General features: G+C 35.8%; 1 protein-coding gene across 6 annotated transcripts in view; it reads right to left on the reverse strand.

Annotated features, from left to right (window-relative positions):
- Nucleotides 1-18307, reverse strand: part of LOC135118078 (inactive rhomboid protein 1-like) — a 155358-nt gene continuing 137051 nt past the window's right edge. For 3 of the 6 annotated variants that reach the window (XM_064039071.1, XM_064039069.1, XM_064039082.1), the window contains 9 exons: nt 13819-13985; nt 10697-10861; nt 7712-7925; nt 5670-5876; nt 5334-5354; nt 4754-4842; nt 4260-4515; nt 3820-4074; nt 1-3708 (listed from right to left, as the gene is read on the reverse strand). In XM_064039071.1, the coding sequence (XP_063895141.1) occupies nt 3277-3708; nt 3820-4074; nt 4260-4515; nt 4754-4842; nt 5334-5354; nt 5670-5876; nt 7712-7925; nt 10697-10861; nt 13819-13985 (1806 nt within the window). In that variant the 3' untranslated portion in view covers nt 1-3276. The remainder of the gene's footprint in view (nt 3709-3819; nt 4075-4259; nt 4516-4753; nt 4843-5333; nt 5355-5669; nt 5877-7711; nt 7926-10696; nt 10862-13818; nt 13986-18307) is intronic. The other 3 variants (XR_010277351.1, XM_064039075.1, XM_064039078.1) reach the window with 3 other exon arrangements.

An 18307-nucleotide genomic window follows, 5' to 3' on the forward strand; every position in this document is an offset into this window, starting at 1 on the left:
TTATGATAATAAGGTTTCTTGTTCGATTAATACTAGTTTACAATAAGATTACTTTACCATCCTTAACGTTACAAGTAATAATTAGGTGTATGTTCACAATGTACAATTATGTATGTAAGTTTGTCTTATTCTGAGTAAAGTCCGCCGGGCCGCCGGGCACAAGGGCACTTTAAGATAACGTCCACTGTTTTTTTTAAAGAAAGTAATCGAGATATTCACACACACATTCAAACACGATATTACAAATTATAGATACGATGTAAAAATGTCCCCTTTAAGTAAACGTTTCTACAATGGTTGTGTTAATACTGCGTTACGTAAGATTACGTAACGCGGTCATAACTTGGTTCCTGACTACGAAAGTTATGTTTATTTTCAGAAAGAGTGGATAGATGAGAAAATGTGCATTCTTTCATAGCCGTGTCAAAGCTTGAAATGATGTTATGAGAAAGATCAAACAGTTTTGTAATATTATATTTATAATCTTTTAAAACCATTCATAGTATTCAATTGTGTATAAAAATATTCTTTATTGTATTAAAATCACTTGATTATGACGTGCATAACAGTGATTTTAACAAATAAAATCACTTTTCAAAATCAAATTAGACATTTTTAATTCTTTCATTGATTTGCACACGTTAGTTCAATTTCAACCATCTCATGTGTTTATTGCTTTTTGCACATTTATTGGAGACTTCTGAGCAAAATATATGTCACAGTAAAGTGAACCTTATGATATTTGTCTTCTACGCCTTTTTGTATTGGTTTTTCTACTTTTTGTTACGCAAGAAACAATTTATCATAAGGTTCACTTTCCTGTAAACCAACACGTTACAGACTAAATTTATTACAATTAATTCATAAGAAGTAAACAAGTGACTACATAACTAGTATAATAGTAATTTTACACAGAAAAAATAATTGTGCTTAACTGAATAATTTTAATTAAAAAAATATCTTATGATTTCAGACTTTTTCCAATGTCTCGTTTTTACAATTTGTGCTGAAAAAGTAAGCGCTATTAAATAGAAACTTTGTGCATAGGTATATTACGAATTTACTCCAATTTTGATCATTTATCTCTCGTTAGTTTACGATATCATAATTGAATAGAGCAACAACAGTTTATCACAAAATCAAGGCGGGGATTTACCAATTTTTGAAACTGAAGATATTTCACGATGATAAATAAAGTTCTCTATTCGTTACAAGACCCATATCGCTGATCACTTATCGCAAAACATAGTGTTACTGTCTTGCTTTATCATAGACTTTTAACATGTAACATAGTCTGATAACTCGACTGGTCAAACTGTCTTACAGTGAATACGCAGCTTCATGATTTTTCGTAAATAGTCATGAAAGTTTTTGATATTTTTCGAGAGACAAAGTTTCCTTAAAAAATTCTGACGCCTATGATTACACCGCTTTAAAACGGTAACAAAGAATAGAGGTAATAAGTGCTCATTGCAATTGTCACTAGGTCAAGTATCTTTATGAGTTGGCCACTTAACTGCCCCGAAACGGAAACATTCATATAACTAAACTATGTGCGCAATTTAAGAGTTAAAACATTATAATGTTCTAAGTACAATACCTATAGTTCGTGCCAGTTGTACAAAATTGTCACATTCACACACCCACTCTCGATTAACATTCCTTAGCAAAATAACTGTTTAATTACAATGATCACCACTTTCGCTTGATTAAATTTATATATTTACATGTACTTTTTAAACTAAAAAATATTATAATTCACGTAGTGACTAGTATTAAATGTAAATTCGTAATAAAACATGTACATAAAGTATGAATGATAGTGAACGATAAAGTCTCCTACAACCTGCCAGTAGTAAAATAAATACTCCTAAATATAAACGATATTATATATTCACTAGCATATTATATAAAATAAATGTAAATCTACGCAGACTTGATACAGCTATATAAATTGACAAAATCAAAAATCCATTAGAATACTTACACATAGACTGAATTCGTTCATATACGGTGAACTTAATAGATGAAAAATATGTTTGTTAACGTTATATTTACATTATTTAGTAATATACTAAATTATGTATATTTTGACACTGTTACGGGACCGCGTTAGGTCACATTAGCGGAGAGGAAATATTAGAATATGCTATTGTTTTGTTTAAATGGTACTGTGTGCGAAATGTTATTATTATAAGATCTGTGTACATACGTAAAGGTTGTGTACATAGATACAGGCTTAACAATATACAATGTGACGTAACGAAGCTCCCGTAAGACTCACGCGAAACGTAACCACACTTACCACGACTCACTTACGATCGTAACAATATTAGTTTATTTTACAGAATATTTACAGTAGTAAGTCGCGTCCGCAATGTTACTTCTATATCCGTGGATTTAGCACAATTATTTTTATTTAAAATACAACTCGGATCGAATTTATTTCACGAGTATATCAGCCATGACTGAACAACGCTATGACAATTATTTTTACAAAATCAGACTTAACACATTGCATGTAAGAATTTAATATTCAAGTATTAAAAGTATGACTATGCATGACATCGAAAAATATGCTAGGAAAATAAATTCGATCGTTCGCACTCGAAATTCAGGGACAAATCATGAGTCCACAAAACAACAAATCTTAATATCCAACAATACGTCTCTATCGATAAATTAAATAATAATAATCGATGAAAAATATATATACTCGCATACACTTTATAATAGTCTAGTTTGACGATCAAAAACCTTAAAGGATCGCCTAGATAGTAAGTAGAGCACACTCTCATACCGACACGTTCGTACAATTGTCGGGCAGTAGCGACACAGCACACCCAATACAGAAACTCAACTCTGAATGAGTACATTATGTAATACATCGCATTCATACTTACTTTTCATTTACTTTAGTAAATTAATTATCTTTATGAGAGCTCTTCACGTCATGACATTTTCTAAACCATTAAGTAACAGTAAATTACGTACAAGACATCAAACATTCGCCCCTTATGGCATGGCCATTGTTTTGGACTGGCAGTGAGTAGTATTGTCTTGCCCCTGGTGCTCAAATGTAAATTGAGTTTCTGTAGCAGTGAAGCTGCGAGAGCCAAGAGATGGTGTGGTATGGGCGGCACGGTGTGGGCTCGGCGCTAGGCGGCGGCTCGGCGCGGGGGTCGCGGGGGGCGCGGACACTCGGGGGGCGCGGGGCGGGCGCACGTGGGCGCGGGGCGGGGGCGGCGGCGGCGGGGGCGCCCGGGCCGCGCGCCGTCATACCCCGTCCAGCTGCCGCACGCGCACGTCCTGCGACGCGCACATGTCGGGCGCGAACGGTAAGCACGTGAAGTATGCGCACGCCGCACACTCGTACGCCGGTGCCGCGTAGAACAACGCGACCAGCGCGCACAGCATCCCACCGGCCGACACCAGGCAGACCCAAACTAACGCAATCTTTCTTCGCCTTTCGTAAGGCCCAAAAGTAATGAATGGTAACAACGCGTACGCGAGTAAGAACCCGAAAACGAAGCCGAAGACGTGGGCGAAGTTATCTATCCAGGGTAGAAGACCCAGGAGGAATAACGCGATAGCTATACCGACTAGTTTTAAGATTGCCCGCTTCGGATGCCTAAGGAGAGGCCACGCGCCTATCACTTCTACTATTAGACACGCCAGAAGACCGAAATGAGATCCAGCTGGCCCCACCTGAAAGATATAGAAATTGAGAATTAGTAAACCATAAACTGCTTAGATGCATATGTAACTTTGGATTCAAATTACTGATTCCAATAAAGATACAAATAGACTTGAACTCACCTCCGCCCTGTAAGGTTCGAATATAGCAGACGCCATATTCCCGGCGACCCCACTACCTAAATATATGACAGCTATTCTAACTGGCCCGGCCATCTTCTCCAGGTCCCTCATGAAGAGCCACTGCAGTGCCAACGTCGCTGCTAGATGCAGCAGACCCGCGTGAACGAATAAAGACGTCCATGCTCGGTACAGCTGGTCTGGACGACGTCGCCGCATAAATGGTAGCATGCCGCAGACATCGTCGAGACAAGACACCTGGAAGACACCATTTGTAACATAAATAATAATACTCCCATAAAATTGCAGGCCTACATTGTAAGTTACCTCAAATCGATTTTAGGTCATGTACTGGATTTAAACACTTATCTCAAATTATGCATCGAATCCCCAACTAATCGAACCCCCAAACACATTATCAACAGTTATCAATTACTACAAACCTGTGAACACAATGACGCTTCTTCATGGAAATAACCCTTGACGAAGTCACAGTGTTCTCTCGTCGTGATGACGCACTGGCCGTGGACTCCTATACAGCAAGGGTGGCCTATCACTTCGCAAGCCATGTGCTCTGCGGCGTGGCCTGCCCGACCCGCGGCCGCAGACCCGTCGAGGACCGACTTGCGACAGATCGGCCATTTTGTAATGTCGTCCGGCCATTCGTGCGGCGCTATCGATCGCGGTGCTTCGCAGAATCTGAAAAAGACGCATAAAATTATTTAGGGGAAAAAGAAAATCTTCAAGAACTAAATAGCATGCTTTGTTACCAATAAACTTTAATTTCCAATATGTTAAATGATAAACCAAGTCCAACTACTCATAGTAAACTAGAAAAGTTGGTGGTCTCATCAATGTTTCATAAAAGAACGACTATTTTGTGGGGCCTCGAAATTAAATTAGGAACATTTTTTTATAAAAATGTAGTCATACTTACTTGGGATCTAATCCGCAAACGGACCCTGATATCCGACCTCCAGGCCCCGACTCTCCCGAGGACCATTTCTTCCACGTCGAGATCGTGTTCTGAAAGGTAGACAAAACAAAGTTCACGGTTGACAAGCTTACGCTTCGCCCAAAACTAGGTGTGACCCAAGAGAGCGAAAAGTGAAGATATTTTTCTAAATAAACACAAACATGCACACAAACAAATACATGCAATAATAGTAAGACAACTTTCTCATTAATAATTTTGGAGTCGAAAGTTTTTTTTGGTTCGACAATATGACACAGTTGACAGCTGAACCATCTCAATTCTAAGTATATCGAAGTCATATCCACGTGTCTCTTCAAGTAATTCATCAGTGTCAGTGAAGGGTAAAACGGACGATTGTTCAAAATAGTATCAAATATGGAAACTTCGTTGAAATCTCTCTTTCAATGGAGCATTATTTTAATAACTTGTACTTGTTTACACGTGTCACGGATGTGGTTTTACGTAGACTTACATCTAACAAATACCATACATACCAAATTCTTAAACTATTAGAACTATCAGGATATTTGTAGACACTTACCTTTGATATTAATCCTCTTATCTAAACGTAAGCGTGCGCAAAGATTCAAAGTTAAACAAGACCACATTACACATAATATTAGAAATATTTTCTTCATCAGACAATATACTTAGGTAACTAACGGTACTTGTCTATTTTAGATTGCGATTTCCAAAAAGATTTTAAAAACTTGTAAGACTAAGTAGCCTAAATCTTTCATACAAAAAGATTTTAATGACGTCTGTATATGTTTGTTTTTCCGAGGCATCATAGCTCCATAACGGGCAAAGCAACTTGAATGAGGAATGCTATATACTTCGCTCGTAACTTAACCCTCTTAGAGAAACCAATACCCACCGAACAGTCAGCCTTAGAAGACTGCACACATCCTGAATCATCATTTCGTATGCAGCACGCCGTGTCCCTCTCTCTCCGAGCTGATGCAGCTATCGCTCGTGCGATCCTCGCGTCTCGTCTCATGCAGGGCGCGAACTTCGCTCCTAGATGTATCAGGTCCGCCGCCCGAGGCCCCAGCCAGAATGAAGCTGGCTCTTCCCATTCAACCTGGAATATTATTTGTTTGTGTTAGATTACGGTAGTAGGGGAATTATTTAGGGAAATATAGACGGGAATTTACTGTATCTAAATAGTAAGTAGGTATACCTATATGAATATCTGGCTAAAGATTAAGTATGCACGAAAAATTTTTGCCATTTGTAGCGCCTGATTTATTGGAATGAATCTTTCAGTAAACGAAATGCTAAAGACCAAAATGTAAATCTGTTTGCAGTATCCTGCCATGCAGATATTTTTGCTCTAACATAGACCATAGACCTACCTATCTCAACAATAATAAAACGAAATAAAAATTAAAACGAATATTTTTTATTACAGTAAAAAAACAAGTACAATTAACAAAAATAAATGCCAAAAAGGAACAATCAAGGAATTACATGGACGGACCTTTTGCGGTCACTCGTCGCTAAAAGATAGCATCGTGAAAGACTGCACTAAGCAGCAAAAAGCAGACAAAAGGGGCGGCTCACAAAGACATGTGACCTACATTCGAGGCTCGCTAATACTCTTACTTTGTGCCGCTTTCCCTTGCGTCACAATGAATGCCAACCCTTTGTGGTTGCTACTTGCTAATTGTTAATTTCATATCGAGTTCGTGATAAAAATAAAAACGCATGGCTTTTTTTGTTTTTTTGCTATCCAATTTGGATTGTTGCCAAAAAAGACAAAAGGACACGCTTTTAGCTGATGTATTTCACGAAAACGATAAATGGTGTTCACAAAAGACTTTGCAATTATTTGAGTTAAGAAGCCTTTTAAATAATTTAAAGGTCTCTTACACAATGACGTAAGTAAACCTATTCACCATTAGACTTCTTTCTATATAGAAAATAAACCTGTTCAAATTCACGATTCCTAAAATAGGTGTGCTCAAAAATCTAAAAGAAAAGTAAGATAACCCAATCCCCTGAGTAAATATTGTGCATCGTTCAACTCAGACATTAAATCCGGAGGGAACGTGTTTTGTCTAAAAGCTTCGCCTCGTTCAAACTTGTTATGCTAAGTCTTATTATACGAAGAAACTGAATTTAGACGTAAAGAGACGCACGTATGAGAAAATGAGACATGTAGCTGAGTTACTCGAAGGTATATTTTAAGTTTGAAGTTGGAACAGGGAATTTTATTTTTGAAAAAAAAAAACTAAAATTCTGTCAAAAACCAATTCCTAGAATATAGCTACTAGTTAAAATCTTAAAGGACAGGCTGTTGAACCCAAGAAATATGAACCATTTTTCACACGATGTGTAAACTCTAAAAATCACTCGGGACTATCATAACGCTATGAAAGACCATAAACATTTCACGATTTTGAACGCAGACCCTGAAAAAAGGTTTTATATGCGTCGTCACATAAAATTACTTATTCAAGTGTGAATAAAGTAGGCAATCAATATGCAATGTGATGGAAACTGTAAATGTACCAAGTCTTCTTATCATGGGAAAAATGAGAGGAAAAACTGATATTCAATACTTTTTGGATTCTTGGAAAATGAAAACTGTTTTGTTATACAAAGATCTGATATTTATATAATACATTCGTCATCCTCTGTTTGGATATTGGAAAATAATACATACATATAAACAATTGAGAATTTCCTTAGAATATAATGTTTTAGAATACGAGTATTAACATTTTTAAATTAAATTAACAGTTTTAAATCACATAATGGCCAAAGCCACTAAGATTTTTTCATATTCGTTCATTTGCTTTCCATAAGTTTTTTAAATGGCTTAAGGCTAAGGACAATTGCTGACCCTGTTTGGGCTCAATTAATTCACAGAAACCAATGAAAACTTAAATTCAAAAATCAAAAATAACCCACCTGTTGTAAACTCAAGCTCTTTACCAGAACCTGTCCGGAGTGGGTGTGTCTCCCGAAGCCAACAGGTCCGAACCCATAGCAGAGTAGAGACAGTAGCAGCACCAAGGTCTGTACCGTGCTGACCCACCACGTGAAGTACGGTCTGTAGTCCGTCAGCTCGTCGAGCTGGCGAGCCACCTCCTCTTGATGTGCTACCGACTTGCGGAGCGAACGCCTGGAAGAGGAGATGATCATTGTCATCTTGGATTATGATCTATTGCGTACTAAATAAAGAACAAGTTTGCAAGAATATAATTATAAATTATCGCTTCGCTGTAAGTGGTCCACTGCTGATTATTGGCAATGTTGTGTCGTGCTCTTGTTTCAACGACAGTATTTTAGTTGATTGAAAATAATTGAGATGGTTTCATGGAGAAGAATGAAGACATAATTATAACATAGAATAGATTAGTACGTAGACGTACACAACAGGCTTCTCATATCAATTCCATTTAATCAAGATTTTGTTTCAATTAAGAAAACTAGATCTTGTTATTAGTATCTACTTAATATTGAAGAGATCTAGTAATAAAATTATTCAAGTCACTTAAACATAAATTCCCATTTAAAATGTAAGACATACAACAAATAAAAAACAAAGTTAACACAGAGCAAAAACCTGGCATAACTAAGGACATTTTACCATAAATTAATGTCATATCTACGGGTATTAATTCAAAAAGCCATTACAGCGAGTTTTAAGTGGGAGTCGCGTAAACACCATGATGTATGCGAGGCTCAGGTGAGTTATGAACAAGAACGTTGCCGTGCAGTTACGAGGGTATTTTTTTAATCTTTCTTTGTTACTTTAAGTAAGATGCATTATTCGCGTTCTAAGTTTTTGTATTCATTCAAAGAAAACACAAATTATATATTTTTTATGATATAATTATTAAATATAATAACATCCCTATTTTATGTAGATAATTCAAGTGCACATTTATTCAAATAATGGATGATATTGATTTATTAGCTGCGAGACCCTCCTCTTTATCAGAATTTCAAGATAATTACTACTAAGCTATAACATTTTGAAATGATCAAAATCTCTATACAAAACAACTTAATTTAGTCAAATTAAAATTTAATGACCAAGTATTTTGATACCGTCATCATTGTTCGATTACACCAAACTAGTAAATAAATATCACAAAGTAGGTCAAAGGCAGGTCTCCCTCAAGGACGTATTCAAAAACTTGACCTGGTTAAATGTATGGTATTTTAAAGGAACTATTAATTATATTTTGGAAATTACTACATTTGAGTAGCGGCATTTTGTGGTTATCATTTCGGAACATCTGTTATTAGAGGTATTCTAAAGTATACCATTAGACATGATGTAGTATTCAAAATATGAAAATGTTGCCATAGTAATTTTGAATTATTGAAATAAGTCCATTATTTCATTATTTTGAAAGCTACAAATACATTTCCTAGATGCCTGTTGATTTACTTATCTGCCAAAAATGAAAAAACATTCCGTTCCTACACTAAAATACCACGAAATTCTTCCAAGAATTCTACCTACAAGTTTAAAACTTTAACATATACTCGTTTACTAAAAAGAGAAGGCCAGGACAATTTTCTAGAAACACAACACAGCTCTGAGGGGCTAACAAAATAAAAACGGCTAGAGCGCGCCCCTCTGTGGGAACTCTTTAATAATTACGCGATGGGTCGATAGCGGTCGTCGACCGCGTGGAAATAATTCTCTGAACAACTGCTATACTTACGTTCTTTGTTTTACCCACAGTTTCACTCCAAAAAGGCTTAAAAACGAAGCGTTTTCCAACTTTTTCGGTATGTTTTAAGAGTTGGTTTCACGTTTCGTTTGGTTGTGAATTGCTATGTTGCCAAGGTAAGATAATGATTTTGTTATAAGTTTTAAACAATAATAATGATGGAAATTATTACTTTGCGTAATAAACAGGATTCTTTGACCCTTTGTTTACGGATAGCTTTCACTGAATTAGCTTATGTGGCTTTACAGAAAAATAATATGAAAGCTTCAAGGAAGGAAACTTGACAAGTGTTTATTGAAGGGATTTCCGAGAATTCGGCTTCATTATTTTTCACACATTACATTATATTTGGATACAGGATAACTTTCCGGTACTCATAAAATTCATGGAATTATATTTTCCTTCAAAAGACCAACGACCTTTTTAGCGAGATTTCATCCTTCATACTTTATGGCATTTATTAGAAGACGTATCCCCGCTGATTTGGGCTCGACGGATCAACACTATATTAAACGGATCCCTCCGTAGCAAACCTAGGGATTGTCCTCAATTTGCCAGCACGGTTGAGCAAACCTATCTGTGCCTTACATAAATCTCCCTTATTTCCCACCTAATCCCAGACTCGTGTTACAAAAATGTTCGGAGAAAGTTATTCTGATATAAACGTTTGGGTTTCGCAGAAAATTCTCGGAACAATTTGATATTAAAACTGAAAAGACTTGCCAAGTGAGTAATTAATGTATAGCTCAGTCAGAAAAAAATCTTCAAAGATTTTGTTCGTCGTCATTTTCAACTCACTCCAAAAGAACAGTTTCTCAGACAGAATATTAAGCACTTCAGTTTAGAAGTCTCCTTTAATTGTACCACGTGTACCTTCTCTTCACAACTGCTTTAATCTGGTTTTGCCCCACTGTCGTTAACAAATTAACATCTCAACAGCTATATCCTTACCTAAAGAATCTACCAACAACGCCCATGCCGAACTGCCTCCTGTTAGAGTTGTCGGCTAAAGGCTCCAGCATCGGTCCTGTCCCCCACGACATAATCCACTCTGGTCTCCGGTACTTCACGCTGTTTGAGTCTTAGTGATGGGACCACGTAATGGCACGGCCTTCTCTTCACTTCTCCTTCCATTCGCAGCTTCTTTAGCAGCTGTGAAGACCCCGCTCCACTTCCAAAACAAATGATGTTCTTAATTCCTTACCTAAAGAATCTACCAACAACGCCCATGCCGAACTGCCTCCTGTTAGAGTTGTCGGCTAAAGGTTCCAGCATCGGTGTGTGGATGCGAGCTCCCCCAGCCCCCCACGACACGCTCCGCTCTGGTCTCCGGTACTCCACACTGCTCGACCCCAGTGGGGATCTCGCCCTGGAATTAAAGACATTGTTATTAGACAAAATGATCTATATTTAAAACTAGTATGACAAAGTTGAAATTCGTTTGTATATAGAGGATTAATTCTGAGGTATTTTTTCACCTATTCTGATTATACTAATTTTGATATTATATGTACCTACTGCAATTTCCAGAGGTTCATTAGGACATTGGTTCCTTTTAACCAATCTTTTATTTGGCCTATGTTTGGCCATAAAACTGCCGATGCCCTCAAATTAGACCAGTACAAGTTTTCTTACAAAAGAATACATTTGGAGAGAAAACTGCTGCGTGATAAAAAAACAATTTCTATTTCTAAATCCAAATAAAAAACAAAGAGCCGTTAAATTAATTTGAGCCTCATTTTACAAACCTCAAAAAAAAGTTCTCATGTCGACCTTAAATTTTACCAGCAAATAATGAGTGATAATAAGCGTTTCGTAATAACATTATAAATTCATTTGGATCAAAGAAATTGCTTTCCTAAGGCGTCTGTCTTCACTTTGATGTTTTAACGAGTAATTATTTTTTTACTTGTAAGTTTTTTCCTCACTGACCTTACTTTATAAATGGAAATTGTGGCTGTGAAATGTGTTAAATAACTTTCCTTATCTTTAAGTGATTAATATTTTTTTTAACAACGAAATGTTAATTTTTCTACCAACGACTACCTACATCTTTATTTTTATAACTGTTTCGTAATACTACTTAACATTTTTGTATTATTTTGACAGTTATACAAAAAGCATCATTACTACCAAACTAAGAATTGGAAAGAATAAGTCCGTCATCATAATAATAAATACAAACACGTTTTATGTATAAAGATTTCAATATAATTTACTATGAACTCCTAAATAGCTACCCTTACAATTTTAACTTTCACTATCGTCCCTGTCACGTCATAAATTCAAGTCCTACATATATCTGTAACACATACATACATACATAGGTTACATATGTCAGCATAGTCCGAAGATTTAATCTCCGATCACAGACCCTTGTCACAAAGATTTGGGACTGATACTTTGCACGACGCATGCGCGTTAGACTGTCTGTTTTTTATTTGCTTTGACACAACATACGTACAGCTGCAATGCGTGCCTTTCACCCCTCTTTGTACTTCTATTTGCAACTTCAGCTACCTTGTGTTAAAAGTGCACTAACCCCCAGTCTACAGAAAAAAGTACCCCACCAAATGAGCCAGCCCTTTTTAATTAACTTCGAAATTGAAATAAGAATTGCTATTTTAAATTTGGAAAACCACTGACGCCTTAAAATTATGCAGTCAGTTTTAAAACTAAAACATTAGCTTTGTTAAAGAAAGCAATCAATTATGACGAGAATAATCATGAAGAAATATTAAGGTACATTTGAAAACTTAGAGCATTAATTTCCCTTTACTTTGGCTATATATCATTAGTGTTTAAAAATAGCAACATTGAAAAACTTGGCAAAAACCGAATTCCAAAACAATTATTGAAAAACAAATCTATGCAGGCTTTAATTTCAAACCAATTATTGAAAAACAAATCTATGCAAAGTAATTGCTTATGCACACTTAATTAAAACATAACAAAACATTTCTGTTGAACTAATGAGTGAAATCAGGCGTAATAGAGAGAAAAATTACGCGCAAATGCCAACGACCGCACGCCCGGTCAATAGTTCACAACAAGCTTGGAATAAAGCGAAAATTAATTAAATTTATTATCCTCATGATACATTTTAAAACGTTAAAGTTACTCATGTGAAATTCACGGTAAATGAGGTTATATTAAACATCATATCTGATTAATTAAATGCACGAAATCCTGGGTTCGATGCTCTGGTTGGTAGTTTTATTGAATTTTTCTATCAGGTATTATCAGATAAGCTGGTTTTAATTATTTTCTCGCAAAATGTTTTCCGTCAAGGAACCACTCAATCACTGCATAGTATAAAACAGTCGCTTTTTCTGTCCCTATGTCCCTTTGTACGCTTAAATTTTCCAAACTACACAAACGATTTTCTTGCGTTTTTTTAAATAAATAGAGTGACTAAAGAGGATGGTTTGTACCTACGTACCATAACATACATTAAATAGTGAGGAAATACTAAGGTGTCAAATATCCAAGCATGCACGCGCGCTCATAGAATATCGCATAAAAATTGTCGCTGCATACGAGAAAAACAAACACATACATTTTAATGAATATACCAGACCCAATTAATTCACAATGGAGCTACCACACGTTGCACTATATAATAAACGAGCTAATTAATCCGTCGAGTTGCAACATGCTGCAAGATCTGGTTCTAACAGGATTATTAGGCAAACTTAGCTCAACTTGACGTGGTTTACTTAGTATCGCGGCTTTATACTGCTGTTACAGCTCCATCTTTAGTTATGAAGTTTGGGAATAACCACCTATTTGATTGTAAGTTTGAGTTGTTCAAGCGGTTTGAGTTTTTGTGTGATTATTCCGCGTTTTGTTGGTCTATAATGCGTTTTTTCGACACGTCTTCAGAATATAGGTTCAGTGGCCTGGCTTTATGTTCTCAAACAATTAAAATAAAACACTAATGTCATTTGAATCTTGCATTTTAAGTGTCACATAAATCTCTTGTTGTCACGGTAATTTTGAAATTAGTCTCAAAGTTTTTGCAAAGCGAAATTATAACAAGATGACATTTATTTTGATTGTGAATCCTTTCAAAAGAGAATTCAATTCTTGGCCATATTTCATGGATCAGTGGTACCTATGTTTTCAGTATAAACTGAGCGGTGCTCGAACTCCTTATATGTAAGTGTACTTATACTGTTTACCTACTCGTACAACAAGACAATCATTTATACACCAAATAAAATGTATCTTAAGTAGCACTTACACTCATTAGTTTACAGTGGAACTGGCGTGCACCGTTTATAAAAGTCCCCTAAAAGGGTTTAAAAAACATAAACCACTCACCCCTTAGATGCGTCAACATGATCAGCCTCGTCGTGACTCTGCAGCGGCGTCGCCGACGTCGGCGGCATGAAGAACACATCGTCGACATCCACCTCGTCGGGCACCACGCCGCGGAATGACCGAGACCATTGCGCAGACGTCGATTGGCGCGAGCGCCGCGTCACCGCCTAAGGAAGAAATGGATAAGTAAATAAAATATCACACAATTATCACTGAATATTATAAATTGTATTACATAAGGGTGCTTCTAGACGGGTCATTTTTAGGCTATATGTAACTGCAACACAGAAATCGTAAATTTTTTGGCAAAATAGCTTAAAAATGTAGCCCCTTCCTTATAGACGCGCCCTATAAGGAAGCAAAATGAACTAGTGAATTAATTATTGTGTTCTTCACTACTTAGTTGACAAATTAATTTGATAGTTAGATTAGATTACATTTGTTTATTTGCATAAAACAGCATGCGGAGCTGTTACATTTGGAAAATGATCTTACATGTTCTGCTTTACTAAAACGTGCGATATGGTTAACATTTTTCACTAGTTTATTGTATTTACGAAAGATGTTACTGTCACTTTTGATTACTATCGTGACAAAATGATATCAAGATTTACAGAAAGAAAATTATTCTTACTATATTAATACACACTTAAAGTCTACCCTCCCAATGGTAATAATGCCTATTAGAGTTGAAGAGTCGAAACATTATTTTCATTTTCTTTTAACTTTTGCTGAACAAAACAAAACACAATCATATTTCTAAGTCTTATTTCATTTCTGACAGAATTCTGGTTGTAAAAATCGTTTGTTTCGAAAGTCGTAAATTATTTTTTTGTTAATAATTGATATCGTAGTGTCGTGACAAGAAGCACTAAGGTGGTAGCGTGTTGGAACTAATATTATTAATGTTTGTTACTCAAATATAGGTCAATGAGGATGTCAACATATGTTTGATAGTTTTTGGATGTATTGTTTTGAGTATACATATATTACTTATTATGTCTGGTTTTGTTTAAAGCTGAACAACGGTGGCCCATAGTGAGTATAAAAATGCCACACAAGTTATTAAGGAATCCAGTCCCCTATTGCAATATTTCTATAAGGAAATCCCAAGCCAATCGCATTCAGGGATCGATTGCAGATCACACCTTGTTAATAACTTTGTCTTTTAAGACATATTACTATTATGTATTTGGTGAAGAGCGGGCGTCTGTAAATTGTCTTTTGTAAATTTGACCTTCAAAAAGTGCTGATTTTCAGCCTACTTTGAAGAAACTTAATATTAGCTTTTACTTCTGATTTTACAGCTTATTTCACATAATATAATTCATTTGTGCAAACTTCTTATATAAATTGAAATAGCCTCTAATATTACACATACTATCAACCTTAACAGGGACACTCATGAAGAAATATGGAAGATCATTAAAATTCCTTCGATGAAATATGTTGGTTACACTGGGGACCAATGAATTTGGGTAGTAGGGTACACTCATGTGTGCTTAGTACTTAAGCATTTAATAATATTGTAAAAAAAATGTGACACTCATGCAAAATGTGCTCAATTTTGTTGTTTTGTTCAAACGTAAGACAATCACTAAACAGCGTCTTTATTTCTTTGATAAACCTAAATAATACTCACTATGTGAAAAGGCTACATATTATGACTGAATGCCAATAAGAAAGAATAAGCCAGCAATTATCAAACAAAGAAACATTAATTTTACAATCAGAACTAGAAAAACATTCTAAAGCTTTTAACCAACTTTCCAAAAAGGAGTAGATTCTCAATTCGACCACGCTGTTTTTTTTATTCTTTAACTCATATCTTTGCTTTAATTGACCCGACTTAAGCACCAAAGTGCAAGTAACACGGACCGGCAAATTCAGTAACATTTAGAAGTTACAAACAGAAGTCAGTGAATAGATTCGGACGCTAACACTGCAACTGTCGTAACAATAACTGTGACTGTACCACTGAACTAACTGGCAAAGCGAATTTTACTAACTACTACAGTATGTCCACAGTTTAAACTAATAGAGACTCCTTTGATCTTCTTCACACGGAACGTTTGGCATAAAGAAATTTATTAGATACGTCAGCAAAATAGAATAACTTCATGTTTTTAAGCCATCAGTGACTAGGGAAATATCAAAAGTTTATTAACTAAATGAAAGTAAGACTACTTTGTTGTTAGCAAAATGGATTATCTTCACGATTTTAGACCACTAGTTTAAAATGTTCTAGGTCTAGTTTAAAAGTCTATTTTTATTCTACTACGGATTCAAATCAATTTTCGGAAAACACCATTAATTTTTACTTTAGTAGTATAAAGATACGTTTTTTCATATTTTGTAATTATTTTAAATCTCCATATTATTTAGTTGTTAAACCCAATAACAGCTAAAACACGCTAAGACCAAAAGCGTCATAACCCTTCCAAAGCTACCATGACCTAAAAATATCGCAATAAACATGGCGTCCACTAAAAGAACCCGCTCACGTCAGCCGAACCCAGGAAGCAGTAGTTCGCAGTCCGGCAAGTTCCTTCCCCGGGATATTGCCGGAAAAGGGGGGCGATCCGATTATTTACGACCCCATAACGGCCCCCTATACCCAAAAGACATCACTTTTATAATTTATTGCGCGGAAATATCGCGGTCTAATTCGTCCCTCGTATATTATAATTTTTGGAGGGTTAGGACAGCCATATGTTATGCGTTACCGATCATTTGCCTGTTCCTATTGATGTTACCGGTGGGTCGGGAATTTTTTCCTTGAGTGTAAAGTACGTCGGTGAACAAATTGGTTTTTGCTCTGCGTTCCTTTTGTTCGATTCCCACATGTGACATTTATGTGTGGATTGCATTATGGTACAGAGTTTCAAGATAATCGGAAACCTGTGACTTCACAGAAAAGAGGAAAATAAATAAGTAGACCAGCTAGTCACGCTTGCTCAATATAAGTAACTCTAACATTTATTATAACACACTTATTACAAGAAAATTTCTACTTGAAGCAAGCAAAGTGAACATAAAGTTACATAACATAACTGATACCGTTCGTAATAAATACACGGACTTAATCTTATTAGTTATGTAGTAACTTCCCAGCTACGAGAGCTACGCGACTGCTACGCCGTAGTCGCGTAGCCACCAAGTGGAGTTGGCGGCGCGTGATATGATTTTGAATTATGCGAGCTTTAAAGCTTGAATAGATGATCGACTAAACTATTTTGTACTGTTAATATTAGTATGTATTTGTGTTAATGTTACCTAGAGATTATGGTTGAACTAAAGTTAGTTTAGTCTTGTGAATAGTCTCTTAAGTTACATTGATTTATATGTACATGAAAATTCTATCTATATCTTTCGGCATAATACCCATATATTTTTAATATATTATCATGAATACATCATAGGCCTATATTACGAACGTAGGTATATTACTTGCTATTAGTATCGACGTTCACCTCTGCCTAACCATTTAGTCAGAACGTACGTAACTTTAAATTACGCTCGTCTATACTATCAATTCCAGCAAACCAACCGATACCAGTTAATCGTATGATTTAAGACGATACCAATCATTAGATTACCGGCTCCATATATAGGTCAGAACAGCCATTTATATCAACTATCTGAAAATTAACTAATCTATAAATCACTCATCCCTCTCAAAATCGTTGACCTAATTCGTCTCAAAATCTGGCACAAACATATATAAAGCTACGTATATATATAGTACATATATACGCAATTTTATCATGAGCCACATAACGCGCTATGTATGCATAAGTCGGCACAGAGGTCCATTAACTCTGTATATTCGCTGGTTTAGGATTTCAAGTGCTTTTAGCATAGTTAAAACAACTTTTCCGTTGAGATATTTTGCCAACTTTTAAATGGTTAACGCGTGAAACTAGGTTAGCGGCTAACTATGCCACCTGTGCTCGTGTGACTTGCTGTTCAATTATCATAATTTTATGCTACATTATTCGTGTTATTTAGTGTCCACTTCTGGTTTTGCATTTAGGGTCTCTAAATGGGACCTAATTTATTTTCTGGCTGTAATAAAAGTAGGGATATAAATAAAGCACCTTCCTCTATAAATTAGGACGATATCTTTGTCCTTCAGAATAAAGTCCGCTAGCACTATCACATTGAGGGAGGTCAATAGCCTTCTTACTCGCTTTTCATAAAATGTACGAGCATTGACCGATGATCGGGTCAACTTTAAGATATCGTGACGATATTACTTCTAGAAGCACAATTAAACATGGTTTGAACTGCTAAATATTTGAAGTAGGAATTACAAGATAGGTGAAAAATAATTTAATACAATTAATTTTGAGTATTAACACTTTTTTTCTCTGGTAGTAGGTCAATGTTAATACTTGAGAATCATAACTATTGAAATTAAAATTAAACAATTAGTAAACGCTCACTACAAACCGTTATTATTTGCATAATAAAATACCATACCAAA

This window comes from Helicoverpa armigera, chromosome 2 (assembly GCF_030705265.1).
Source record: "Helicoverpa armigera isolate CAAS_96S chromosome 2, ASM3070526v1, whole genome shotgun sequence".
NCBI lineage: Eukaryota > Metazoa > Arthropoda > Insecta > Lepidoptera > Noctuidae > Helicoverpa > Helicoverpa armigera.